Below are 26744 nucleotides of genomic sequence, written 5' to 3'. Positions count from 1 at the left end.
AATTCTCGTCCATTATCTCCTTTTTTTTGTAACTTTTTAAAGAAATTATGATAGTGGCATTATTTACACGTCTCAAATGGCAATCTATATATTTAGATAAATATTCCATCATTAAAAAATATGGATGAAGCCAACATTAATTGAATATATTAATGGAAAAGTTCTTGCTAGAAAATAACTTTTAAAATTTGTGCAATTATAATCAAGAGTCATGAAGACTAATATACACTTTATAGGAACCTCCTCCTAAAATCCTGGACCGGGCAGCTCTAGAATTTTTCCGGTGCACCAACTGCCGGTCGCAGCTCCGTCGCCGGCCGCCGCGAGCAGCCCGCCGCGTCGCTCACCGGCGATTGAAGTCCGGCGATCGCTCCCGAACCGGCACCTTCTTGCTTTTCGCGTAAATCACTTCGCCCAATGCTGCTCTTTACAGTTTCGCAATTTCTCATACTTTCTTTACTGAATTCGACATGATATTGATCGTGAAGTCTCATTGTTATCTTTTCCTCGTCGGCTTTCTTGAACCCATTTCCTCGTACCCTTCGGTTTCGTGGGTGGTTGTCCTGTAGATGTGGACGCCGTAATGAATTTGCTGTCTGACAAGTGTTCGACAAAAGTCCCGTGAGACAATTCTTACCGGTATTATTGGTTCATAGTTGAAGGAGTTACTTTATCGCTTTCTTCGGAAAGGTTGTGTCTTTCATCACTGAAATGATCGCTGGAACGTGTCCAATTGGATGGTCATGTCGTTTGCATCTAGTGATTAGTAATTGAGAGTTTGTTGGTGTTTTGACAAGAACTTGTTGCCTCACCCACAAGCATTGAGTGTTCTTATTTTCTCTTTGTTTGTTGGTCAGTGCTGAGAAATGGCGAAAGGTCTAATATGGGCGACGGCTGAGGATCTTGCGAGGAACAGGGGACGGGTTCTCTCTCTTTATCGCCAAATCTTGCGGAGCCTGAATTCGTCGAACCTGCCTCTTACTTTAGCTGCTAGGCTATCCAAGAAGGCCGAGGCGAAAGCCATCTTCATGCTGGCTGCCGAAGAGAGATCCCTTCACAACATTGAAGACCTCATAGATGTTGCGGAGTATTCTCTCTCCCTGTTGCAAAAAGGTGAAATCCCCAAATACATACAATAGGTGAGCTACTTGTCCAGCTGCTATGACTCAGATGCTCTTTCTTATCCTCGTTTGTTTTCTCGCTTGATGCATTTAGGTCTTTTTTATGGGATGCACATTGTAGTCATCTTAAATTTTGCTCTTGCCCATCTAAATCAGTGTGACGATGATAATTTGTAGTTAGCGAAATTCCTTGCACAGGCATAAATGGGTGACTTAATATGTTCAAGGAAGTGATTATTTATGGGTATTCCAAGAAATCACTACTTGAGGAAATGTTTTGAGTGGGTGTTCGATGACTACAGACTGTTTCTATAGTTGGGTGGGGCATTCAAAATGTGAAGGGGCAGAGAAGTGAAGGAGTTCTGCCTTCCTTAGGATTTCTCACAATTTAATCAGATGAGATAATTGGAGACAACAGAAGGAAAGTATCATTGTAGGCTGATACAAAGGGAGCTTTAACCATTCTCAGAGCGTTCCAACATCTCTTTCGCAAACTATGCCAAACAAGATATGCTTGATTATTATTAGTTTTTTTGCAAGGCAGTCTTTTGCCAGTTTTTGAATTTCCTCAATGCAGTTTCAAGTGATTTCTGATGCTTTGACAGATGGGGTCTGGGTTTCACACTGCTTTGATTGCTTGTAACATGCATCTTGTGTTAGTTTATACTACTAGAATTTCACATAGATTTTCCTCTCCATAAGCAGTCAATAGGGTTGAAGCCGTGAGTAGAACTGAAAGTATATAAAACAAAAGGACGTGCTTTGCCATTTTGGTGTCCTTGATTTAAGTTCATCTAGCTATCTTTTACTTGTCCAAACACGTTTGTCTAATATCTTTCTCCTTTCTGGCAGAAAACATGCTGCAAGTAAATGGGACAAGTATCGAATGCCCGTGACGCAACTTTCTCAAGTTGTTGTCTCTGGGTGGTTAGAGGGCAATTTAGATAATAGAGAAGTTGGTTCCGCTTTCTTGAAACAGCTGGAATAGGATGGTTGTATTGACGTCTTGTTACTTGCTTTTAAACATTATTATTAGCACGAAAAGAAGATTCTTCACGATCAGGTTCCTGATGAAGCTTAAACACAGAAGCCATTCTTCTTTATCTTTGTTCGGTTCATCGCCTACATAGGTAGTCAAGGAATTTTGTTTTCTTTAACATTCGGTTGGCGAATTAAAGATGATCACACGAGAATTAAAGATGATCACACGAGACTCGGGACTGTGTGGATCAGCAAACAACAGGTTCCATTTGAGCGTGGCTAAATGATGAAACCAGCTTTGGTCAAGAAAATGATGAAGCAGGCTTGTTCGTGGTAGATTGGCCAAGTTCAAGAGAATCTGCTGATACGTAATTGATCGAAATGCTGATAGGGCCACCGACATAAAACAAATTAACTGCTGTAAACGATTCGGGGTTCATTGAACTTTCTTCTGTTAACAATTTTATTGGCGCAAATCTCTCTCCCCATATTCATAGTCGAAGAAACATAGAAGGTTGCGTAAACCTCAATACTTAGGCTGCAGCTTAGGAGGACAGACTCGGCATTATCCAACTCATGTGTCTAGGGTTTTATAAGATTACTTCCATCTCATTTTTGCAACTTCAGACGCAGCCGCTTATATAGGCGAAAAGATCTCATCGTATGTGCCCATGAAATCTAATTCCGACGATGGATTGAACAGAAAAAAGCGAGTCCAAATCCGAGCAAAGTCATGAAACCTAGTTGTTTTTTATGAATATGACCACCGCAGCTAGTGTAAACTGTAAACTCCAAGATCAGTGGATGCTAACGAAATGAAAATGACCCAAATAAGATTTCAGAAAATAGTCGACAAAGCAATCCAGCAAGTATCAAAGAAATCACCACAAGAGACTGGGAAGGGACATCGCAGCAATACTTGTTTTTTTATGGCCGAACAGCAGTACTTGATTCCTACTATATTTATTCCAGAATTACGTATTAGTGTTAAGTATCTAAAGATAACAAAGCAGCATCATTCATCAAATACCATTATCTTCTTCTCCTCTCCGCCTCGTCAAACCCTAGTAGCTGCTGCACGGTGGGGGCGGCGTGGCTGCATACTGCCGGTCAACAACCTCTATGAGCTTGCTCGCAATCGCGCTCGCATACACAGTTGAACCGTCATAGATCTGAAATTTGAACATTAGAAGGAGACAAAGATTTGTGTTACACCGGCTAAACGCGGAGGAGATCCTTCAAAAGTTAACTTTTTCCTGTCAAATTGAAAAAAAAAAAAAAAAAAAGTAGCTTTGAGAATTTGTTCGGACAAAGGAAAGCCCCACCGACCTTGGTATTGAGCAGGAAGCTGTAGTGTTCACCAATGTGGCCACCAGCAACATGGTGGAGATCCAACTGGAGCTCATCAAGAACCCTAGACACATGCAGCAAGCAATTAATCTTCTTACGCTGCACGAGCTTGATCGTGACCTCGTCGTCGATTATGCGGACATCCACCTCGGTCACCTTTGATTTCCTCTGGAGCCAAGAGCTCCTCAGAGTCCCGTTGCAGGACTGACCCGCCGGGTTGCCCAGGGGTCGGGTTATGGAGATCTCCCCATCAAAGCCTTCCTCGTCGGCCTTCTGCCTCTTGCTTCTCTCTGTCCCCCATCTTTTCTTCTCCACAAGCAGTTTCAGCTCGTTGACGGTTCTCAAGAGCTCCTTGATGTACTCAATGGCATCTCCCACAATGGATGCCCTATCACCCTTCATGTACACAAACACAAGCAATGGCACAACACAATAAATTTGCCAAAAAAGCAAGCATAAACAATTTTGCATTGGGAGGAAAACTAACTTCCATAAGCACTCTTATAGTTTAGACCTAAATAATCATGATTAACTCTCTACACAGGATACACGATAAATTAAATAGGACAAGCTAATTAAATAGGGCATAACAAGTACTAAAAATATCCCATTTAAAGAGAGGAGAAAATGATTCTGGGTACAATATGACAGCTATAAAAGGTAACAGGTACATTTGCTGTGGGCCTGGTTTGGAATGGACTGAAGATGATAGGGGAAAAAAACTGAAGAGGAGAAGAGCACGGCAAGATAGGGCCAAACCATCTTCTCCAGCAAAAGTCCAAAATCAAGAAAGAAGCATGCTCTTTTTGTCATTCCCTTCTCCCCCTTCTTTAGTAAGATTTCAGCGTTAGGGTCCACCCACAGAATCGGAAACTTGAGCTAGTGAGAGAGCTCCATTTCAGTTCCATGATCAGCCATCACTTTCCCCCATTTCGACCCACAAGTTGAACTCCCAAGTTCCACAACATTTTCAGGCATAGAATGTAAGAACGACAAAGACAGCAACAACCCAATTCGATACCGTATCTATAAATGGCAATCAAACAAAGAAGCAAAGCATTCGAATGAGCACAATACCTTGGTGGGGCTTGGGATCAGCTCCTTCAAGGCGTCGTACTTGTGATTGATCTGGGACCTCCTGTCCCTCTCAGTGGTGTAAGGCTTGGTCATCTTCCCTCTCCTCCTCTTCCCCATCTTAACCTTGCCATGGCAACCCTCCATGTCCGCCATCATTTCGCTCCCAAACTTGAAAACCCCATTATCGTTCTCCACGAACTGATGACCCCCGTCCTCATCGCAGTACATCATCGTCATCCCTAGATTGTTTCCCTCATCTCCTTCAGTCTCCCCTCTCTCAATGTCGTTGCCGCTGCCGAACAATGACGACGAGCCGGCAATGGGCAAGTTGTCGTACCCACAGACTCCCCCGCTCGGCAGAGACTGGAACAACTCCCTCATGAACGGGGGCTGCGGCTGCAGATTGCTCAGATGGACGAGCGGATCGAGGAGAAGGGGCGGCGCGGGCGAGTTAGGGCTCGCGAAGGACAGCGACGAGCTGGGGAGCAAAGAGGACGAGGAGCATCGGGCCAAGCGGAAGAGATTGAGGAGGTCCGGCGGCGCCGCCGGAGCGAAGATGTCGGAAGGGCCGTCATCGCCGAAGCTCAGAGGGGCTTGGCTCTGCAGGAATTGCAAGGGATCGGCGACTTGCTGGCCGATGATGCCATGGTGGCCGCCGTCATGATGGTGACTCAAACCCTCCGCTCCAGGAGCAGCATAGTTCCAGTCCGAGGAAGAGTGACTACCATCGTAAGGCAACACCTGATTCGTATTGCCATAGCCACCGTCGCCCGAGCCGACCCGATGAAACCCGCCGTCGTCCTCTCCGGCCGCGAACCCCATCAGCTCCTGCTGCTGCTCTTGATAATGGCCATGGAGATCGACCTCTTCTGCCGCGACGTTCTGCGGCCGAAGACGGTGGCCCGCCTGCGCAAACGCCACGCCCTCCGCCTCCACGGGTACCCCGCTCGGACCGAAGCACTGGGTCGTCTCCCCCATCATTTCCTCAGGTGGGTATTGTCCGGCTGCCATGAACAGAAGCAAGAACAGCATGTAATCAAGACTAGACCTCGCAGAGATTCGTCAGGAAGCGAGAACCGCACGTGAATGCATATGCAACATGAACAGCTCAAGCCAAAGAAGGAGGAGAAGGAGAAGAGGAGGATGAGGAAGAAGAAGAGTGGGAAGTGATGTTGGACATGGAGCTACACGTTAGCTATGGCGATGGCGAGGGAGAGCTTACTGTGATCGTCCGAACTCTTCTTGATCAGCTCCGAGAGAGAGAGAGAGAGAGAGAGAGAGAGAGAGAGAGAGAGAGAGAGAGAGAGAGAGAGAGAGAGAGAGGGGGGAGTTGCAGTGGGAGGTTAGGAGGGACAAAAGCTGCGCAGGAAGATATGTTGTTGTAAGAAAAGGAAATGATGGAGAAAAGACAGAGAGAGAAAAATAGAAAAAATTCAAAAATTCATTTTATCATTGATATTTCCGTATATTAACGCTGATATTTTTAAAATAGTTATACGAGAAATTTCGCATATTTTTTTATTGGGTATTGAGTATTGATTTAATATCTTGAGAAAGCTCGTTATCACCTTGTTCTTTTCATTTCAATTTAGTAGACTGATTTCGACATATTTAAAGATTATTCTCATTTATTTTTATTTTTGGGTTCTCGAGAAGAAGAAAATATTTATTTATTTTTTTTGCCCATTTTTCTTGAATGAGATTGCAATTGGGGGAGAGGAGGTTGGTTGTTACTGAGATTCCCGTCATGTGGGCCCCGCTCATAATCTCCGTATTTGGATCGAATTCCTTCCCTCTCTTGCACTTTTATTTTTTCTCTGTCAAGAGAATCATTGAGGGGTAAAAAAGTTTAGGAAAATCTTCTAGATTTTGTTACTCACCTTGCTGAGAAAATGCAAGAGCATACAAAATGTTCATAGAGACTGGTATCTAGGATTACATATATATATATAAGTCGAATATTATTTATTAATAATTTACGTCGAGCGCGATAAGTAATTATATGATTTTATAAGATTTTGGGTCGAGTCTCTGTGATTACTTTGTATGCTCGACATCATTTGTTAGGCATTAGGTGCGACTGTTTCCTTAGAAGGGTTTAAGCGATCGATGGGGATTTGTAATTGAAGTCTTAATAGTGTACCCGACTCTGTGCTTAAATTGATAAAATCGCGAGAAATCCTCTTTTCACATCTCTAAGTTCTCATTAATAAAGGAACTCCTTTCACTGTATTGGACAGAATCAATCGCAAGGGTCGCATTCGCCTACTTCCCACGACCACTCGACTAGTCTTTTGAAACTGGCGTGGCGATGAGCTCTACACGCTCTATCTTTGTTCCTCTGTGTCTCGTCAGATTGATTAACTTTACCTTCGCCTATTCGGTTCATCGCCTACATAGGTAGTCAAGGAATTTTGTTTTCGTTAACATTCAGTTGGCGAATTAAAGATGATCACACGAGACTCGGGATTGTGTGGATCAGCAAACAACACGTTCCATTCGAGCCTGGCTAAAGGATGAAACCAGCTTTGGTCAAGAAAATGATGAAGCAGGCTTGTTCGTGGTAGATTGGCCGAGTTCAAGAGAATCTGCTGATACGTAATTGATCGAAATGCTGATAGGGCCACCGACATAAAACAAATTAACAACTGTAAACGATTTGGGGGTTCATTAAACTTTCTTCTGTTAACAATTTTATTGGCGCAAATCTCTCTCCCCATATTCATAGTCGAAGAAACATAGAAGGTTGCGTAAACCTCAATACTTAGGCTGCAGCTTAGGAGGACAGACTCGGCATTATCCAACTCATGTGTCTAGGGTTTTATAAGATTACTTCCATCTCATTTTTGCAACTTCAGACGCAGCCGCCTATATAGGCGAAAAGATCTCATCGTATGTGCCCATGAAATCTAATTTCGACGATGGATTGAACAGAAAAAAGCGAGTCCAAATCCGAGCAAAGTCATGAAACCTAGCTGTTTTTTATGAATATGACCACCGCAGCTAGTGTAAACTGTAAACTCCAAGATCAGTGGATGCTAACGAAATGAAAATGACCCAAATAAGATTTCAGAAAATAGTCGACAAAGCAATCCAGCAAGTATCTAATAAGAAATCACCACAAGAGACAGGGAAGGGACATCGCAGCAATGCTTGTATTTTTATGGCCGAACAGCAGTACTTGATTCCTACTATATTTATTCCAGAATTACGTATTAGTGTTAAGTATCTAAAGATAACAAAGCAGCATCATTCATCAAATACCATTATCTCCTTCTCCTCTCCGCCTCGTCAAACCCTAGTAGCTGCTGCACGGTGGCGGCGGCGTGGCTGCATACTGCCGGTCAACAACCTCTATGAGCTTGCTCGCAATCGCGCTCGCATACACAGTTGAACCTTCATAGATCTGAAATTTGAACATTAGAAGGGGACAAAGATTTGTGTTACACCGGCTAAACGTGGAGGAGATCCTTCCAAAGTTAACTTTTTCTTGTCAAATTGAAAAAAAAAAAAAAGTAGCTTTGAGAATTTGTTCGGACAAAGGAAATCCCCACCGACCTTGGTATTGAGCAGGAAGCTGTAGTGTTCACCAATGTGGCCACCAGCAACATGATGGAGATCCAACTGGAGCTCATCAAGAACCCTAGACACATGCAGCAGGCAATTAATCTTCTTACGCTGCACGAGCTTGATCGTGACCTCGTCGTCGATTATGCGGACATCCACCTCGGTCACCTTCGACTTCCTCTGGAGCCAAGAGCTCCTCAGAGTCCCGTTGCAGGACTGATCCGCCGGGTTGCCCAGGGGTCGGGTTATGGAGATCTCCCCATCAAAGCCTTCCTCATCGGCCTTCTGCCTCTTGCTTCTCTCTGTACCCCATCTTTTCTTCTCCACAAGCAGTTTCAGCTCGTTGACAGTTCTCAAGAGCTCCTTGATGTACTCAATGGCATCTCCCACAATGGATGCCCTATCACCCTTCATGTACACAAACACAAGCAATGGCACAACACAATAAATTTGCCAAAAAAGCAAGCATAAACAATTTTGCATTGGGAGGAAAACTAACTTCCATAAGCACTCTTATAGTTTAGACCTAAATAATCATGATTAACACTCTACACAGGATACACGATAAATTAAATAGGACAAGCTAACTAAATAGGGCATAACAAGTACTAAAAATATCCCATTTAAAGAGAGGAGAGAATGATTCTGGGTACAATATGACAGCTATAAAAGGTAACAGGTACATTTGCTGTGGGCCTGGTTTGGAATGGACTGAAGATGATAGGGGAAAAAAACTGAAGAGGAGAAGAGCACGGCAAGATAGGGCCAAACCATCTTCTCCAGCAAAAGTCCAAAATCAAGAAAGAAGCATGCTCTTTTTGTCATTCCCTTCTCCCCCTTCTTTAGTAAGATTTCAGCGTTAGGGTCCACCCACAGAACCGGAAACTTGAGCTAGTGAGAGAGCTCCATTTCAGTTCCATGATCAGCCATCACTTTCCCCCATTTCGACCCACAAGTTGAACTCCCAAGTTCCACAACATTTTCAGGCATAGAATGTAAGAACGACAAAGACAGCAACAACCGAATTCGATACCGTATCTATAAATGGCAATCAAACAAAGAAGCAAAGCATTCGAATGAGCACAATACCTTGGTGGGGCTTGGGATCAGCTCCTTCAAGGCGTCGTACTTGTGATTGATCTGGGACCTCCTGTCCCTCTCAGTGGTGTAAGGCTTGGTCACCTTCCCTCTCCTCCTCTTCCCCATCTTAACCTTGCCATGGCAACCCTCCATGTCCGCCATCATTTCGCTCCCAAACTTGAAAACCCCATTATCGTTCTCCACGAACTGATGACCCCCGTCCTCATCGCAGTACATCATCGTCATCCCTAGATTGTTTCCCTCATCTCCTTCAGTCTCCCCTCTCTCAATGTCGTTGCCGCTGCCGAACAATGACGACGAGCCGGCAATGGGCAAGTTGTCGTACCCACAGACTCCCCCGCTCGGCAGAGACTGGAACAACTCCCTCATGAACGGGGGCTGCGGCTGCAGATTGGTCAGATGGACGAGCGGATCGAGGAGAAGGGGCGGCGCGGGCGAGTTAGGGCTCGCGAAGGACAGCGACGAGCTGGGGAGCAAAGAGGACGAGGAGCATCGGGCCAAGCGGAAGAGATTGAGGAGGTCCGGCGGCGCCGCCGGAGCGAAGATGTCGGAAGCGCCGTCATCGCCGAAGCTCAGAGGGGCTTGGCTCTGCAGGAATTGCAAGGGATCGGCGACTTGCTGGCCGATGATGCCATGGTGGCCGCCGTCATGATGGTGACTCAAACCCTCCGCTCCAGGAGCAGCGTAGTTCCAGTCCGAGGAAGAGTGACTACCATCGTAAGGCAACACCTGATTCGTATTGCCATAGCCACCGTCGCCCGAGCCGACCCGATGAAACCCGCCGTCGTCCTCTCCGGCCGCGAACCCCATCAGCTCCTGCTGCTGCTGTTGATAATGACCATGGAGATCGACATCTTCCGCCGCGACGTTCTGCGGCCGAAGACGGTGGCCCGCCTGCGGAAACGCCACGCCCTCCGCCTCCACGGGTACCCCGTTCGGATCGAAGCACTGGGTCGTCTCCCCCATCATTTCCTCAGGTGGGTATTGTCCGGCTGCCATGAACAGAAGCAAGAACAGCATGTAATCAAGACTAGACCTCGCAGAGACTCGTCAGGAAGCGAGAACCGCACGTGAATGCATATGCAACATGAACAGCTCAAGCCAAAGAAGGAGGAGAAGGAGAAGAGGAGGAGGATGAGGAGGAAGAAGAGTGGGAAGTGATGTTGGACATGGAGCTACACGTTAGCTATGGCGATGGCGAGGGAGAGCTTACTGTGATCGTCCGAACTCTTCTTGATCAGCTCCGAGAGAGAGAGAGAGAGAGATGGGGGGGGAGTTGCAGTGGGAGGTTAGGAGGGACAAAAGCTGCGCAGGAAGATATGTGTTGTAAGAAAAGGAAATGATGGAGAAAAGACAGAGAGAGAAAAATAGGAAAAATTCAAAAATTCAACGCTGATATTTTTAAAATAGTTATACGAGAAATTTCGCATATTTTTTTATTGGGTATTGAGTCTTGATTTAATATCTTGAGAAAGCTCGTTATCACCTTGTTCTTTTCCTTTCAATTTAGTAGACTGATCTCGACATATTTAAAGATTATTTTCATTTATTTTTATTTTGGGTTCTCGAGAAGAAGAAAATATTTTTTTTTTTGCCCATTTTTCTTGAATGAGATTGCAATTGGGGGAGAGGAGGTTGGTTGTTACTGAGATTCCCGTCATGTGGGCCCCGCTCATAATCTCCGTATTTGGATCGAATTCCTTCTCTCTCTCGCACTTTTATTTTTTCTCTGTCAAGAGAATCATTGAGGGGTAAAAAGTTTAGGAAAATCTTCTAAATTTTGTTACTCACCTTGCTGAGAAAATGCAAGAGCATATAAAATGTTCATAGAGACTGGTATCTAGGATTAACCAACGTACAAAACCCTAGTATGCACAACGAGATACCAACAAACCTTCCTCCCGAACCATGACCTCAAAAGAGAAGGCCCCGGATCGGTAGGTAGGCCGAAGAATCCCCTACTCGAGCAGCCGACGTCGACACGTAAACCTCGATTTCTCAGCATAACAAAAGTACCACCCTCTTGTGCTCATGTTTATCGTGGATTCCGGCACGAGAAACCTCTTTCGTTTTCTTTTTTTTTTTACACGTGTAGTCTCGAGAAAAGAAGAAGAAGAAGAAGAAGATCGATTAGCTTAGCTATATAAGGGATGGAAATAGTTATGGAAATGGAAATCAAATTGCAAAAAGTATATAGTAAGAATTTTTTTTTTATAAAAAAAAAAAATTCTTACTATGTTTAAGAATGGGGGAGGGGGAGTGGCACAATGTGTAAAAAATTGGGGGGGAGGGAGCTTTGGTGAAGTCATGCGAATTGGGGCGGTTCTCCAAGAACGGCAGTTTAGGTCGGAGATTGCGAATTCCCCTTTTTAACCCCCTCCCTTTTCTTTTTCTTTCTTTCTTTTTTTTCGTCTTTTTTTTGAAGTAGTTAAAAGAAGAAGACCTCCCTTCCTCTTCCTCTACCTCTCCGTGGGCCCCACTTCACCACCGATATTCTCCCCATGCAAACCGCCCGGAACCTCATGCAAACCGTACGCGCGCGCGCGCACACACCCCCTTCAATTTCACGTTACCATACATTCAATTGGAAAGGTAAGAAGAGAAAAGGAAAAACCGATACAAACGATCCTCGAACTTTAGTCGAATGTGTAATGTGATTCCCGATCTTTCAATTCGATGTGGTCCTGAACTTTAAGCTCAACGTGCAATGCGATCCCCGGACTTTTGAATTGTTCGATATGGTCCCTTAACAATCTGATCCCCGGACTATATGGAAAATGTTCAGTGTTGTCCCTGAACCTGAATTAAAGGAAGGACAGTGTTGGACCTTTTCATATAATTCAGGGACCAAACTGAACATGTACCAAAAGTCCAGGGATCCCATCGAACAAATTAAAAGTTTAGAAACTACATTGAACATCAGGGTAAAGTTCATGGACCAAATTAAATAAATTAAAAAGTTCATGGACCATATTGTTTATTGGGTTAAAGTTTAGGGATCATTCGCGCCGTTATCCCAAAGAAAAAAAGTTGACAAAGTTCGGTGATGCTTCGGCACAGACCCCAAGAATTAGGTTTTTTTTTTTATTTTTTGTTTAACGTTAGTTTGCATGGGAAGAGATTCACTAATGTAAGAGAGGTCATGCAAAGCGAGTTGCCATCCTATTCCATCGGCAGTGAGGCCCTAGAATGATTCAATGAGCGGTTATGGATTATTTTGCAAAGGTCTCATGATATAATCGACCAAATTTAGTATTTTATACCGAAATCGATATTTGATTGCCGATCTTTCCTTCCATACGAATTATGGGATTATAAGTTCTCCTTCGACGATTTCAAGCTGCAAGCTCGTTAATATGATGGCATTTACTATTTATCCGAAAAGAGGACGTAGTCCTGTGTACCTGCGAAGTTGCGATCCCGAATGATGTAATAGAAAGGAGGGAAGGGATTTGGGCGAGGTCTAATGTTCGAATCCTGGGAAAAGCATATGGAATCATGGGCGACGAAGTTACCGAGAAAGTAAATAAATAAAAAAAGTCCACAAAGAGTAAGAATTGAGCTATGCTATTGTTTTGCCATTCCGAATATATATATACCTTTGGTTTGCATTACATAACTCAAGAGAATAATAAACCTAATTGCATTATACTGATTCAGTAATAAACCTTTCAATTATATCAATTTAGTCATAAAATTTTTTACATTGGTACCAATTGAGTTCAACCGGCCAATTTAGGCCGGAAATACTGAAGTGCTAGTCGTCCTACATGGCACAGCTGACGTTGAGTTCAACTGCCCTGTGCCAACCCGTTGAAGAAAAATAAATAGAAAAAGAAAAAAAATTTCAAAAATGTATTTAGATACTAAAAAAATGTCCACGTCAGCGCCGATCGTGCCACGTAAGACGGACGGTCGACCGGCATCCACGTCAGTAATTTTCGACTTAAATTGGTCGAATGGACTCAATTGGTACAAATGTGGAAAATATTTAGGACTAAATTGGTTCAATTGAAAGGTTTAGAACTGAATTAGACCAATCCAATAGGTTTAGTACCTTTTTGATACTTTTCATTATAGCTCAGCTCGGAATGATTCCAGATTGAATCGGCCAGGCGATACGAAAGAAACAATATACATCTTTCTATCATTAAAACAGTCCAGTGGCACCTTTTGCATTCTTGCATTGTGACAACAGCACCGTATGCTGAAATCCACGATACAGCATGCAGGCAGGATAAGTAAAAACCTGACCATATGTAACTTCCATTGATAATCATTTGATGCTCCTGTCCAATCGAATGAGTATCATCCTTTTCGGTGTTAATAATGGCATCTGCATAAGGAGGGTGGTCCGAAACAATCATAAAAGTTGACAGAAACAGCAAGAACGTACGGGATAAGCACAGTCCTGAAGAATGCCTGGTCTGAAATAGCAAATGCTGGCACGGCTGACAATCATGTTGTGTGCTTGCATATGTGCAGATTGTCTGCTGTTATTCTTGGAGTCGTACCTTCTCTCTCTCTCTCTCTCTCTCTCTCTCTCTCTCTCTCTCTCTCTCTCTCTCTCTCTCTCTCTATGAAGATGTGGTCCCATCACTTGCTCACCTTTGACGGCTTACCAAGTCTCGAAACTGAAAAGGAGTCATCGATGCACGTACATATGGACAAAGTTCATAGGAATTTAGTGTATATATATACATATATATATATATGTATGTTTGTATATGTATGTTTGTAACGACCTAGTCCAAAGAGGGCGAGAAATGATCGTCAGGGCGAGATGGGCCCAAACAAGAAACGGGTTTCGACAGGGTTTTAGAACGGCGAATGGGGGCAAAAATGAGCTGCATTACGTGTCACGCCCCGTACCCCACTGGAACGCAACATCCCGTCGCGGTCGATTATGGTGCAAGCTTCCAGGAAGCGTCGCCGACCCAACGCCCAACAGAGAACAAGCACAAGCGGAAGCGATTAAATAAACAATCCTGACAATTATAAAATACGAGCCAAGGATAGCCAAGCAATAAACACGATCGCAGCAGAAAATAGGTACATACTTACATTACTATAAAAACCTTTTTACAATATTCGTTTATACAACAACAGTAGTCAACACTCATAATAGCAGCCTCTAGGTCAAAAGGGTCAGTGGCTAGGGGTACTGGACGGGACTAAGACGAGCTTCAGTCAAAAAGGTGTAACCCGCTTTACTTAGGAGTATTGCTAACCTAGGGACCCCAGTCCGGGTCGGACCCTGAGGACTCCTCTATCGAGCTCTCCTGGGACTCGGACTCCTCGGAATCCATGTCCTCTACTGCATCACTCTCGTCCTCCGAATCCGGTTCTAACTCAGGGTCTAAGTATAATCCCAGCTCGTCCTCGGCTCCTATTTCTTGATCGGATCCCAGTTCCTCAACCTCTCCATCATGTTCGTGATCTACTTCCATGGCTACCGGCTCTTCTTCATTCTGGTGGTCCAAGGGTTCCGGATCAGCATACAACACTTCAGGTTCCTCAGCCTCCTCGACCATAGCAGCAGGTCCGTCCACGGTTTCGCCCTGGCTGCTCCAATCAGGCGTAGTTGGAGGATCGGAAATCTCACCACTTACCATCTGTGGGATCATGACATTATTCACGTCTACCGGGACATCAAAGGTCCTGAGCGGGGGTCCGATTACTCCATCGGCTCCTCTATAGCACCAAGCCACATATTCTTGGGTGTGGTAGTACGCCTCTCCCACATTTACAAACAAAACAGCATAATATCTCACATAGGCTGCTCCATCACCACAGGGGTGCACGCTTGACGACCGCTGAATATTGTGCGGTATCCCAAAAAGAGGTGATGCCCTCGGCATTCTACGGCTATGGGTGTGAAATGTTTCGGTTTACACAACTGTGAGACGAATCTCAATGAGTTCAACCCCTAAACCTAGGCTAGGCTAGCATGCAATCTCCTGACCGGAAATGAATATTTGAAACCATAATGCAACAACAATCAAATAATTCTCTGACCCTGCAGGTTAGGCAGTTCGATATATAATAATCACGGCACGTACGTGGCACACATTATCACACGTACGCCAATCACATGCTCATGCACCGAGTCTCACTCACTCGCATGCCAGTCCATGCATGTTCATGCATGCAAATGTCGTCGACATGTCACGTGTATTTCCCGGCCCACACTGGCACACTTGCCCAATTAATTATTATTACGACTCGAGTCATCAATTTTTCACGGCCCGGTGCGTCTAGCCTGCTTCAAAGTGCATGAGGCGCAGCAACCGATCTGGCCCAGTGTCTCTAGCCTGCTTCAAAGTGCATGAGGCGCAACACTGTTCTCCTTGCGAACCAGAGCCTGCTTCAAAGTGCATGAGGATGGTCGCCTTCCGGACGTACCGGGCATCGTCCTGCTTCAAAGTACATGAGGACGGTATCGACCCGAAGGTCCTTAGGTGATCACACAACTTATTATTATCTAAACCCAGCGTATAACACTTCAGGGTATTTTAGGTGATCACATGCTCATGGCAGACACGCATTCTTGCACAATTTCATCACATGCCTCACTCTTGGCATACGCAATGCGTGTCCATGTTATGCAATGCAATGCACCACGAGCACCAATATAATTCAGACACCCAATGTCACAACACGTGCTTAATTGGCCCAATTAATACCGTGTGGCCTAACGTGCGATTCACAAATCAGTAATTCATTGTAAACCAAACAATGGCCAATCGCACTCCATAAAATCAGCCACACCACATACGACATAGCAGTACGAAATCAACCACAATTAAGCACAATTGACGTACAATCAGTCAACCCGGGCATACCCGGCAATTTCACTAACGAGCTCCTAAATTGGTCATTAAACCCTATTATCCTCCCCAATAATTTCTCATTGATCTACTACATTTTTCCTGATAACAATTTCTATCAAACAGTATACTAATTTTCCTCTGCCAGTACTAGCATTCCTAAACCAGTCCAGAAAAATGCACTATCAGTCCTAATCCGGGTTTAGAAATTTTACTCACTTAATCCAAGGTCACGACGACGGGGAACGGCGACCGATCACTGATGAACAGTAAAACCGGCGGCGGAATTCCCGGCGACGGCGTGAACAGTGACGCGTACGGGGACGAGATGAACAGTACTTCCGTACGGACACTGTACGGATGGGTACGGCCGGCGTCGTACGGCGAGGCTGGACGGCTGGGTGGTGACGGAACAGCGATCCGAGCTTCGGCGAAGCTCCGGCGGCCCTTTTTGCCGGACGGGAAAGAGAAAAAGAGGGAGAAAGAGAGAGAAAGGGAGAGAGAAAGGGGTCGGACAGGGGCAAGACTGAGGCTGGGGGCTGTGGTGGTCGACGGGGAGGCACGGTGGCCGGCGGCGGCGCTCCGGTGGCCGGCGACGAGCTCCGGCGAGCCAAACAAGAGAGGAAAAGAGAGAAAAATGGGGGAGAAAACTGAAGGGGCTGCTGTTCTCGGGGAGTTCTGGCATGAGGGTGAGTGAGGAGAGAGATAAAGGTCAGACCTGGTCAAAAAAAGGCAGCCTAGGGCGACACATGTCGTAAATCCGGCGGTTTTGACGAAAATACCGCTAATCTAACGGTTTCTAAACAATCCTATCCAAATAATTGAGGGGCAAAAGGGTAAATGGGGCCAATAATGCAGCTGATAATTATCTTTAACTGTCCCAAATACTTTCCCAAAAATTCGGACCCGAAAATAGCCCAGGGGCAAAATCGTCATTTTTCCGGTCTCGGGGCGAAATTCCAATTTTCGCACATACGTGTTTCATATGTGCGTGGCCAACATAATATGGCGTTGGATTCGCGAAATTCACTTTCTAAGCCCTCGAAAATCGACTGCGAAGTTTCGGGAATAAAATAATATTATTTTCCAATTTTTGTCGAAATTCCAATTTTTTGCCATAACTACTCCTGGTATGCGTGGCCACCAAAAAATGGCGTCGGCCTCGAAAAATAACCTTATTTGGCCTCGAAAAGCAACGCTGGCATCCCGATGGGCAAAATCGTAATTTTTCACCCCCGGACCGAAATTCCAATTTTTACTCGTACTAACTCCAAACGTGTGTGGCCAGCGTAATACGACGTCAGATTCCCAAAAATAGTCTCTTAAGCCTTCGAAAATCGGCATCGAAATCCGGGCCCAATTCCGTGAACAAAACTCGCTAAACTTTCAATTTCAGGGTTTCTCACTAACGGGTGGCTGTTTAGGATCTACGCGTATCGACCTAGGGTTATTCGACTTACGACGGTTCCGATCATTGAGAGAATGAGAAATCATCACTAGTTCCAGAGGTCGCGATCGTTCGGTTTAGGTTCAGGACTGGTTGGTCACGTGCACTTTCGGTCTTGCAGAATCACCTGTGATCCGATTGTACATCGTTGGCCTTGGCCAAACCAAATCCATCACCTTTCCTAAGATCGGCCCACGTTGGCCCAAAATATTCCCTCATCATATCTCGAGATCGGTGTCCTGTTCACTATCGAGTCCCTGGTCCACGTACCGTTTCCTAGTTAGCCATACCCCATTGGTTAGTATCCCAAGAGTGACCAGCTCCGAGCGAGACTTACAAAAATGAAATGCGAAATATTGTCAATTTTATTGATCCCGGAATTACATCGAAATTCGGGCTGTTACATTACGTTCCTGAATTACATACCGAACGACGAAGAGGCGCATTTTCACGTAACGACGACATTTAACATTTGAACTTCAATTTTAAGAGTGCTCTCTTAGTTGAGAGCACTATTGGGATGAGGACCTCGTGGGGACAAGGTGTTGAACGAATCTGATGAACAATACCTCGAGTGAACTGATCCAGAAATGTCACTCCATTCACGTGGAATGACATTTTGAATGGCATATTTGAACTTTGAAAAATTACTTAGGCACATAGAAAATGTGGGTGGAACTTTAATCCCCATCCGAAAGAGACGTTCTAAATATTTCTCCATAGCATCATTGCGTTATTTTTTTTTATCTATCCTATCTCTAACTCTTCTCACTCGTTGACTTTTTACTCTGCTTCTTGCAGAGCGCGGGACTCGAATCCCGTACTTATGATACTAGCGTCCCCAACCCTCAATCCATTTACCAGTAGGACCGCATGCCTATTGGCTCACTGCGTTAATTAAATGACTTGGAAAGCACACATCACGTTATCATCTCGAGAGGCATTCAAAGAAGCAATACCGAAGAACATGTCTGCATTTGGAATAAGGTGACATAATGTAGCTATATAGACTTTAATTATTTTTCCATATCTAGGTAGTGAAAATTTAAATGACTAGAAATAAAGGGACTAAAGGGGCTTCATCATCGTCTCCTCCTCCATCTCCTCCTCAAGCCCTAGTAGCTGCAGCAACTCGGTGGTGGTGTGGCAGCATAGTACTGCCTGTCCACAACCTCTATGACCTTGCTTGCGATCCCGCTCGCGTACACCGTCGAACCTTCACAGATCTGAAATGCAGCAATGATCGAGTTAGTTAGGTATAGTATTGAAATCAAATAAATAGAAAGAGCTTTGAGAATTTTCTAAGAGAGAGCATCAAATCTAAGTTCACAACCTTGGAGTTGAGCAAGAAGCTGTAGTGTTCACCAATGTGGCCGCCCGAAATGTGTTGGAGGTCCAACTGAAGCTTGTCGAGGAGCCGCGTCACATGCAGCAAGCAATTGATCTTCTTCCGCTGCACGAGCTTGATCACGACCTCGTCGTTGACAATGCGCACATCGACCTCGGTCGCCTTCGACTTCCTCTGGAGACAAGAGTTCCTCAGTGTCCCACTGAAGGACCGATTGGCCGGGTCGCCCGATGGAGTGACCGCGGTTACGGAGCTCTCTCCATCTACAGCCTCATCATTGTTGTCTTCGTCGACGGCAACCCTTTGTCTCCATTTCCTCTCTCTTCCCCATCTTTTCCTCTCCAAGAGTAGGTTCAGCTCGCTCACAGTTATCAAGAGCTCCTTGATGTACTCAATGGCATCTCCCACAATGGATGCCCGATCAAACTTCACATACACAGAACAAACAATTCGTTTTCGCCACCAAGAAATAGTCAATATAAACATATATTATTAAGGTATTAAATGCCATCCTTTCCAGTACAATTGAAGATAATGTTAGGTATACTGAGATAAATCAGTTTTACTGAGAAATGCGATATAGACTCTTAGTGGGTGTTGAATATGTCTTACTATGCCCATTTGTAGCTTGTCCATCACTATCTGGTGTATACCAAATGTGTAAATCAGTCTAAATAAGCCTGACATTACTCAACAAGCATCATTTGCAACAAAGCATGTGTATCGCCAGTAAAAATGCTAAGTCCCATAAGCAGTGTCACATAGAATGAAGACTATGTATGTATACAGCTGATTACAACTACTAGATCCTGTTTATGAAGGACCAAAAGGAGCTAGACCTAGCATTACTCAACAATCATTTGAAACGAAGATTATGTGCCCATTAATGGGAAAGAGTAAGTCTAAGCTTCATGATCACTTGATCAGTGCTATACAGAAAGATGAGATAATATGATTCGATTACGATTACTACATGGGAAATGGATATCTTTGGTCTTAACTAATGCCAAGGAATGTATATCACAAAGCTCCCATTTGTGAAGGGAGAAAAATGCAAGATATTTCTTGCAGCTATAAGTCATAAAAATGAAATGTATAAGGCTGTGTGACTTGTTCGTAAAGGTAGGGGCTAGAGAAAGAAGACAATGAAACTGGTAGAAGAAAAGATCATCTCAACTCATCAATGAATTAAAGCTTTTGCAATGAGGGTTCATCCATGAAAATCAGCAAACTTGATTAAGCTAGTGAAATGAACTTTTTTCGCCTTATATACATACACGTACATTTTAGATGGAGTTCAAATCATTAATGCAAGGTATTAGAAAGTAAATATACAATCAATATATGCGTTACCTTGGTGGGGTTGGGGATCAAGTCCCTCAAAGCGGCATACTTCTCATTCAACTGAGTCCTCCTGTCCCTCTCAGTGGCAAAGTGCTTGGTCAACTTATTCCCTCCCCTTCTCTTGCCAATCTTAACCCTATTGCCACCCTCCATCATCTCCAACACCCCTTCATCCTCCCCATACATCATCATCATCGCTGCCGTCGTCCCTCCTTCTCCGTCGACGATGATTTCCCCTCCGTCATCCTCATTGGGCAAGCCCACGTACGGGAACAATAGTTCGCCCATTGGTGGAGGTTTTGGTTGCAAGTTTCTCAGGTGGAAGAGCGGGTCATACAGCACCGACGATGTTGTGGATGCGTTAGGGTTTGTGTATGAGAGCGGCGGTTTTGGGAGCAAGGAGGACGAAGGCCACGGCAACGAGGAGGATGAGGAGGATCTGGCCAAGTCGAATAGATGGAAGAAGCCTAGGTGATCTGGAGGCGGCATCGGGAGGACTTCATCGCTCGAATTTTGGGCAGTGATGCCATTCTGCGTTTGCGCGTGGTCGGCAACGAGTTGCTCGAACATATCTTGCAGTAGTCCAGGTTGATTACTATTCCAATTTGAAGCTTGACTATTACCGTAACAAGGCATCACCTGATTATTGTCAGTATTGCTGGGATCTCCATCAATGGCTTCTTCTACAGTCATGTGATTGTTGTTGGTGTTGCAGCTGTAGATGTTTTCGTTGGTGAAATAAGCTGGAACGTTCTCTTGCATTTGATGGTGAGGATGATAATTGTGAGGATGATTTTGGGTTTGAGCAAACTCGGCATCTGGACCTTCTGGTACGGCGATGGTGTTCGGGTCGAAGCGCGAGGTATCCAGGTCGATGATCATTCCTCGATCTCCGTCAGACCTGATCAAGTAATGCAAAAAACAGAGAAGAGAAGCGAGATGAACTAAGTAACTATTGAGTGAAGGGCTAAAACATGCAAATTGGCGAACCAGTTCCCATTTAAGAAGACATGGAGACAGGTGACTCATGTAATGTGCGTGCACATATGAGACTGTACATCATGAAAAATCTATCTACCGAAGCCGTGGATGATGAACTTAATCTTTCACAGAGAGAGAGAGAGAGAGAGAGAGAGAGAGAGAGAGTTTGTAGTTAGAAATTAGGAGAGAGAAAGGAGGACAAAAGGTAAAATTTTGTGTAAGTTTTTTGTTTCATATACATAACTCATATATATTACATTGATATGGATACTTCGTCAATTTTACAAAAATATGACCCCAATCAGTGAGATGAACATGGGTTGGGTGAAAAATCATATACAATCATATATGTAAATTACATATGTAGTTTCAACCATTAATACAAATTTTTAGAAAGCAAATATACAATCTGCAAGTTTAGGGTTTTAGTGACACAAAAAAAGTTTTTGGTATTGGTGCCACAGTGAGTATAATTTGAGGTTTTTGGCGATATTATTAACTCTAAACCAAAATGTCCTTGTTTTGTGAAGGAATTTACAGAAAAACCACACCCAACCTTAGACCCCTCCCCCTCTCTCTCTTCCCCTCCCTAGACCCGCCTCAGTCGCGCCGCCCCTACATCGTCGTCGTCAAACCCCTCGCCTCCCCACGGCTGTCGTACTCGCCCCTTCCACAAAGAATTACTTCACCGATATTGAACATAATTTTCCACATGAGGTGAGATTGTTTCCCAACTACAACTTACCTTACTCTACTCTCTTAGTTTCTCTCCGTCTTTCTCTTTCGTCAATGAAATTCTTGAAATTCATAGAATACATACATTTTGACTAATATCTATTGGGTGTGGTTATTTTTTTTTTCGTTTCGATGTCGTTTGCTCCCGAGGCGGTTCTAAGAAAATGCGCAAATGCAATAAGCTTCCACAGCCTTACCAAGAATTCAACCAAAATGCAAAGATGGGAGTGGTAATTGAGGTGTAATTTAGGACAGAGTCTCATGCACTCACGCAATCTGAGGTTTCTCTTCGTGGGACTTGGGTGGTTAGATTAGGTTGGAGATGCATACTTTCTTTCTTGTAATTTGGAGGTCCCCACTTCTTCATTAAATCTCTCTCCATGGAAACTCCCACTCCCACTCCCACCTAACCAAGAGAAGTAATCGTGTAATAATTGATGACATTTTAAGGAGAAAAAAAATTGACATCGAATTTCACTAGAAAAAATAAGAATTTTCATGTAATATTGCCAAACTAATAAGCAGTCTAAGCCTTTTGGTCTAGGTTTTTTTATGTATTAAAAAATTGGTCTAATTTGGAAAATGGATTTAGATTTTTTGTAAAACATGAAAGACTGACTTACAAAAATAAGAAATAGAAAAATTCAAGTTTGGAAAGTGCTAAACATTTAAGAAATTATGCGGGATTTAAAGTGCTAGAAATTCAGTTTACTTCTAAATTACAATTTTGTCTTTCGTCTGGTGTCATATTATTATAGTTTTACTGAGAATGTTTCGAGGTCGAAGCTAGCCAAAGAAAGAAGCTAATACATGGTCTGTCACATGCATATCAAGCGGTTAACCGCTCGCTTGACGATTGAGTGCTGCACACAATTTCTTCTTGTACTTTCTAAACAATACAATCATCGGAGAATAGGAACTAAAACACACTGAAATCATTAAGAATTTCGTCTGTCTTTTAATTTATGGACTTTTATTTGATGTATCGACGCTGTAAAGAGCTCGCCATAAAAGCAGACGTGGATCCTCTGCCTTGCACACCGACGGGAACACCGTGATCCACTCCAGATGAACAGGGTTACAAGATTTTTCTTGTCATGGCATATGCTCGTAAAAGAATTTGAAGCCCTCCTTTTAAATTGAGTGGATCCAAACCCCAGGAAACTAACAATGATATGGACAATTATTGAGGTGAGCATTAATGTAAATTGAGGAAAAGGATATGAGCAAGGCCGTTATATACCTAACCTGTTGCCTATACATGTTCTGCCTTTCATCATGAAGGGTTTGGTCTAGAATAGCAAATCAATGGCTTGGTGAAACATGGACCCGTCAAACGGATGGATCGGGTAGAATATGGTCTGACCGAAATAGATCAATTTCTATGCAATGCAAATCTACTGACCCATACACAATTCGATTCGTACCTTATCCGACTCATATTGTTAAAATACTTTCATATCCAACTCAATTTACGAAAACTTATATCCAAACTGAGGTGAGATTGCGAGGTGAATGAGCATGAGATGAAGTGAGGGCGACAGAGAATGAGAAGAGAGTCAAAGAAGTGGGTTGGATCTAAGTAAGTTGTAAACCCATTTATCACCCGTTTATGATCCATTTAATACCTATATTATGTTTAAACATATTTACGACCTATTTATTGAATAGAACTAACTCATGTAACAATTCAGTCCATTATATATGGGTTAAGATTTTGGTATATGTCCCACTTTTGCAGGTCTAGCGAAACACAAGAATGGTGCCTTCTATAGCATCCATGTAATGGAATAGTTTCTGCTGCTCCAAGAGTGAAACGGTGCCTTCACTGGTGTGGTCCCTTGATGTGCACACATTCTTTTGACCTTGTCACCTGAGTTCGGTTGACTCTTTGAAATGTTCGTATTTATTTGGTTTCTTTCTATCTCATGTCATATAGCGATCCTTATGAACACCAATAACAATCACCACCGAATACAAAATCAACCGGTCGAATATACTCTTTATTGGGTTTCTTTCTATCTTATGTCATATGGCGATCCTTATGAGCACCAATAACAATCACCAACGAATACAAAATCAACCGGTCGAATATACTCTTGCCGGCCAAAATGCTACCCGACAATAGCTATAATAAACACAAATTTATGACGATTTCTATACAGGAGGTTGTGCTCGGAGAGCAATATAAATCTTTGGGAAATGAGCGCATCCAAAGTACATCATGGAGGAGTTAAGTTTCAAAGTGGTGCTCTTCTCTTTCTTTACTTTTTCCCTTCTCTTTATCTTGAAACTAATCATCCAAAAGCATGCAAACCCTAAAAGCAAGAACCGGCTTCCACCAAGTCCTCCTGGTCTTCCAATCTTAGGCCATCTTCATCTGCTTAAAGAGCCGGTTCACCGGACCCTGCACGGTCTCATGGAGAGATACGGCGACGTCTTGTTGCTCAAATTCGGCGTGCGTAAAATCCTCGTGACCTCCAACCCATCTGCGGTCGAGGAATGTTTCACGAGGAACGACATTATTTTCGCCAACCGGCCGCACACCCTTGCCGGGAAACACCTCAACTACAACTCCACCACCATGGGACTCGCCTCGTATGGCGATCACTGGCGCAATCTCCGGCGTCTCACGACAGTGGAAATGTTCTCCTCAACCCGCATGGCCATGTTATCGGATGTTAGGTATGACAAGTCTTAGGCTTTTGGGACTATAAATAAAAAGAGCATCTCGCCGACTATCAAACATACAAATTTCGTTATTGTATTCAGGAAAGCTTAAGATGTGATTACCCACACAAGCTTGTAGGGGGTCATATTGTTATTTTTGTATGGCATGAAACTATTAGATGTTTCTCTTCGAATTAATTACAAGTAGAATTGGACACATACTAAATGTTAGAGGCTTTTTGTAGGTAAATATTGAAGAGTTCAATTTATGGCGGTGCTTAACTAGTCGGCTTATCGGATATATACGTGTATTCACCATGTGTTTCACTATTGTTAGGCACGACGAAGTGAGGTTGCTACTGAAAGGACTATTTCATGAATCGAACGAACGGTGGACAAAGATCGAAATGAGATCGAAATTCAGAGAACTTTCATTTAACATTGTGATAAGAATGATCGCGGGAAAGAGGTACTACGGCAAGGACGCCGTTGGTGAAGAAGCTGCGGAGTTCCGCCGCATCATCAAAGAGGTTGTGGAGCTTCACGGAACTGCAAACTTAGGCGATTACTTGCCGATCTTTCAGTGGGTTGATTTTCAGGGCGTCGAGAAGAGGATGATAAGGTTGATGGGGAAAATGGATAGGTTTTGCCAGAATTTGATTGATGAGATCAGAGGAATGAGGAAGGAGTTGACCCGGAAAGAAAGGAAGATGATGACATTGATCGATGTTATGTTATCCTTGCAAGAGAAGGAACCAGAATCTTATACTGACCAGACCCTCAAGGGTGTCATCATGGTACTCTTGCTTGCTTTTGTCCTTACATTAAGCAGGAATATATTAGTGTTTATCGAGGTCATCTTCATTTCATCAATGAACTACTTCACGTCACCTATCGCTTGACTTTTCTTAGATAAAGCATGCTGCATATTAAATAAGACAAGCGATTACGTGTATTTTCACTTTCAGTATAAACTGTGAAGCCGATTGATGGAATCTAACTAATGGGAAACTTATGATTGTTCCTTTCTGCCAAGAACCGTTTAGACATTGGATTCCATATTAAATTTTGATATATTATATTGGAAGGTGCAGGCATGCCATCATTGACTAGCATCTAACAAGCAAGCAGAGCAAATTGAATAAGTTATGACAATAGCTGAAGGGGTAAATGCCTTAATGTAATTAGGTCAACTCAGACTAATAAAGAAGGATACGATCTTATAAAAGCCGTTTTATAGGTTTAGAATCGTGACTTGCCCATAAAACAAGCAAGAAATTCTAGGGTATTCTTGTCTTTATTTAAGATGGGTATTCTTGTCTTTATTTAAGATTAAACCCAATTATATCCTTTCTGATGGACAGATGAATTGCATAGGTTTCACCAGTAGATCATGACATTAATTACAACCCTCATCAGGAATTTTGAATGATTCATTATAATACGAAGCTTTACTATCTGCGAACGTCATATCGGGTTTTATTCTACTTTAACTTTTTTCGAATTTTACATAACTACGTCCAATTGATGTTCACGTGGTAATGTAGACATTGCTTGGTGCTGGCACGGAGACTGCATCAACTACCCTAGAATGGGCAATGTCTCTTCTTGTAAACAATCTAGATACATTGAAGAAAGCTCAAATTGAGATCGAGGCCAACGTTGAGCAAGACCGCCTCATCACCGAGCACGACCTACCGAACCTGAATTACCTCCAAGCAATTGTCAATGAGACATTGAGGTTGTTTCCACCAACCCCACTTTTGGTACCGCATGAGTCATCAAGTGATTGCAATGTTCTTGGGTATCATGTGCCCAGAGGCACCATGTTATTAGTTAACTTATGGAGCATCCATAGGGACCCTAAGCTTTGGGAGGAACCAACAAAATTCATACCAGAGAGATTTGGAAACAGAGGTGATCAAAGAGAAGAGAAGGATGATAATTTCAAGTTCCTTCCTTTTGGTGCTGGAAGGAGAGCTTGTCCCGGGGCTAATCTGGGAAGAAGAGTGATTGAACTAGGGCTAGGGGCGTTGATTCAGTGCTTTGAGTGGAAAAGGGATGGAGAAGAGGAGATCGATATGAATGAAGGGACGGGACTTTCGATGCCGAAATTGGAGCCTCTAGAGGTTTTGTGTAAACCACGTGAATCCATGATCCACCCGCTCTCGAAAATGATGGAGACATGATCG

The 26744-nt window shown here is 43.6% G+C and overlaps 5 protein-coding genes across 5 annotated transcripts; 2 read left to right on the top strand and 3 right to left on the bottom strand.

The window, feature by feature from the left end:
* Nucleotides 1–220: 220 nt before the first annotated feature.
* On the top strand, nt 221–2177 carry LOC115686350 (uncharacterized). Its single transcript, XM_030611607.2, has 3 exons — nt 221–400; nt 858–1139; nt 1974–2177. Exon 2 carries the CDS (start codon nt 867–869, stop codon nt 1137–1139), a length of 273 nt encoding a protein of 90 aa, XP_030467467.1. The 5' UTR covers nt 221–400; nt 858–866; the 3' UTR covers nt 1974–2177.
* A 761-nt stretch (nt 2178–2938) lies between these two features.
* LOC115686424 (transcription factor bHLH91-like) lies at nt 2939–5794 on the bottom strand. Its single transcript, XM_030611711.2, has 3 exons — nt 4530–5794; nt 3432–3848; nt 2939–3274 (listed from the first exon to the last, which is right to left on the bottom strand). Exons 1-3 carry the CDS (start codon nt 5559–5561, stop codon nt 3167–3169), a joined length of 1557 nt encoding a protein of 518 aa, XP_030467571.2. The 5' UTR covers nt 5562–5794; the 3' UTR covers nt 2939–3166.
* Nucleotides 5795–7803: 2009 nt separating this feature from the next.
* Nucleotides 7804–10329, bottom strand: LOC115686415 (transcription factor bHLH91-like). The gene is made up of 3 exons (XM_030611698.2): nt 9186–10329; nt 8088–8504; nt 7804–7935 (listed from the first exon to the last, which is right to left on the bottom strand). Exons 1-3 carry the CDS (start codon nt 10215–10217, stop codon nt 7828–7830), a joined length of 1557 nt encoding a protein of 518 aa, XP_030467558.2. The 5' UTR covers nt 10218–10329; the 3' UTR covers nt 7804–7827.
* An 8094-nt stretch (nt 10330–18423) lies between these two features.
* Nucleotides 18424–21161, bottom strand: LOC115686376 (transcription factor bHLH91-like). The gene is made up of 3 exons (XM_030611644.2): nt 20176–21161; nt 18808–19248; nt 18424–18700 (listed from the first exon to the last, which is right to left on the bottom strand). Exons 1-3 carry the CDS (start codon nt 21046–21048, stop codon nt 18590–18592), a joined length of 1425 nt encoding a protein of 474 aa, XP_030467504.1. The 5' UTR covers nt 21049–21161; the 3' UTR covers nt 18424–18589.
* Nucleotides 21162–24106: 2945 nt separating this feature from the next.
* Nucleotides 24107–26741, top strand: LOC115686416 (cytochrome P450 81Q32-like). The gene is made up of 3 exons (XM_030611699.2): nt 24107–24567; nt 24890–25349; nt 26100–26741. Exons 1-3 carry the CDS (start codon nt 24107–24109, stop codon nt 26739–26741), a joined length of 1563 nt encoding a protein of 520 aa, XP_030467559.1.
* The last annotated feature ends 3 nt before the right edge of the window (nt 26742–26744 follow it).

Source organism: Syzygium oleosum, unplaced genomic scaffold, assembly GCF_021117445.2.
Source record: "Syzygium oleosum isolate NSW1041296 unplaced genomic scaffold, Sole_v2.1 Sole_v2.54, whole genome shotgun sequence".
Classification (NCBI taxonomy): domain Eukaryota; kingdom Viridiplantae; phylum Streptophyta; class Magnoliopsida; order Myrtales; family Myrtaceae; genus Syzygium; species Syzygium oleosum.
This window is presented reverse-complemented; position numbering and strand designations above follow the sequence as displayed.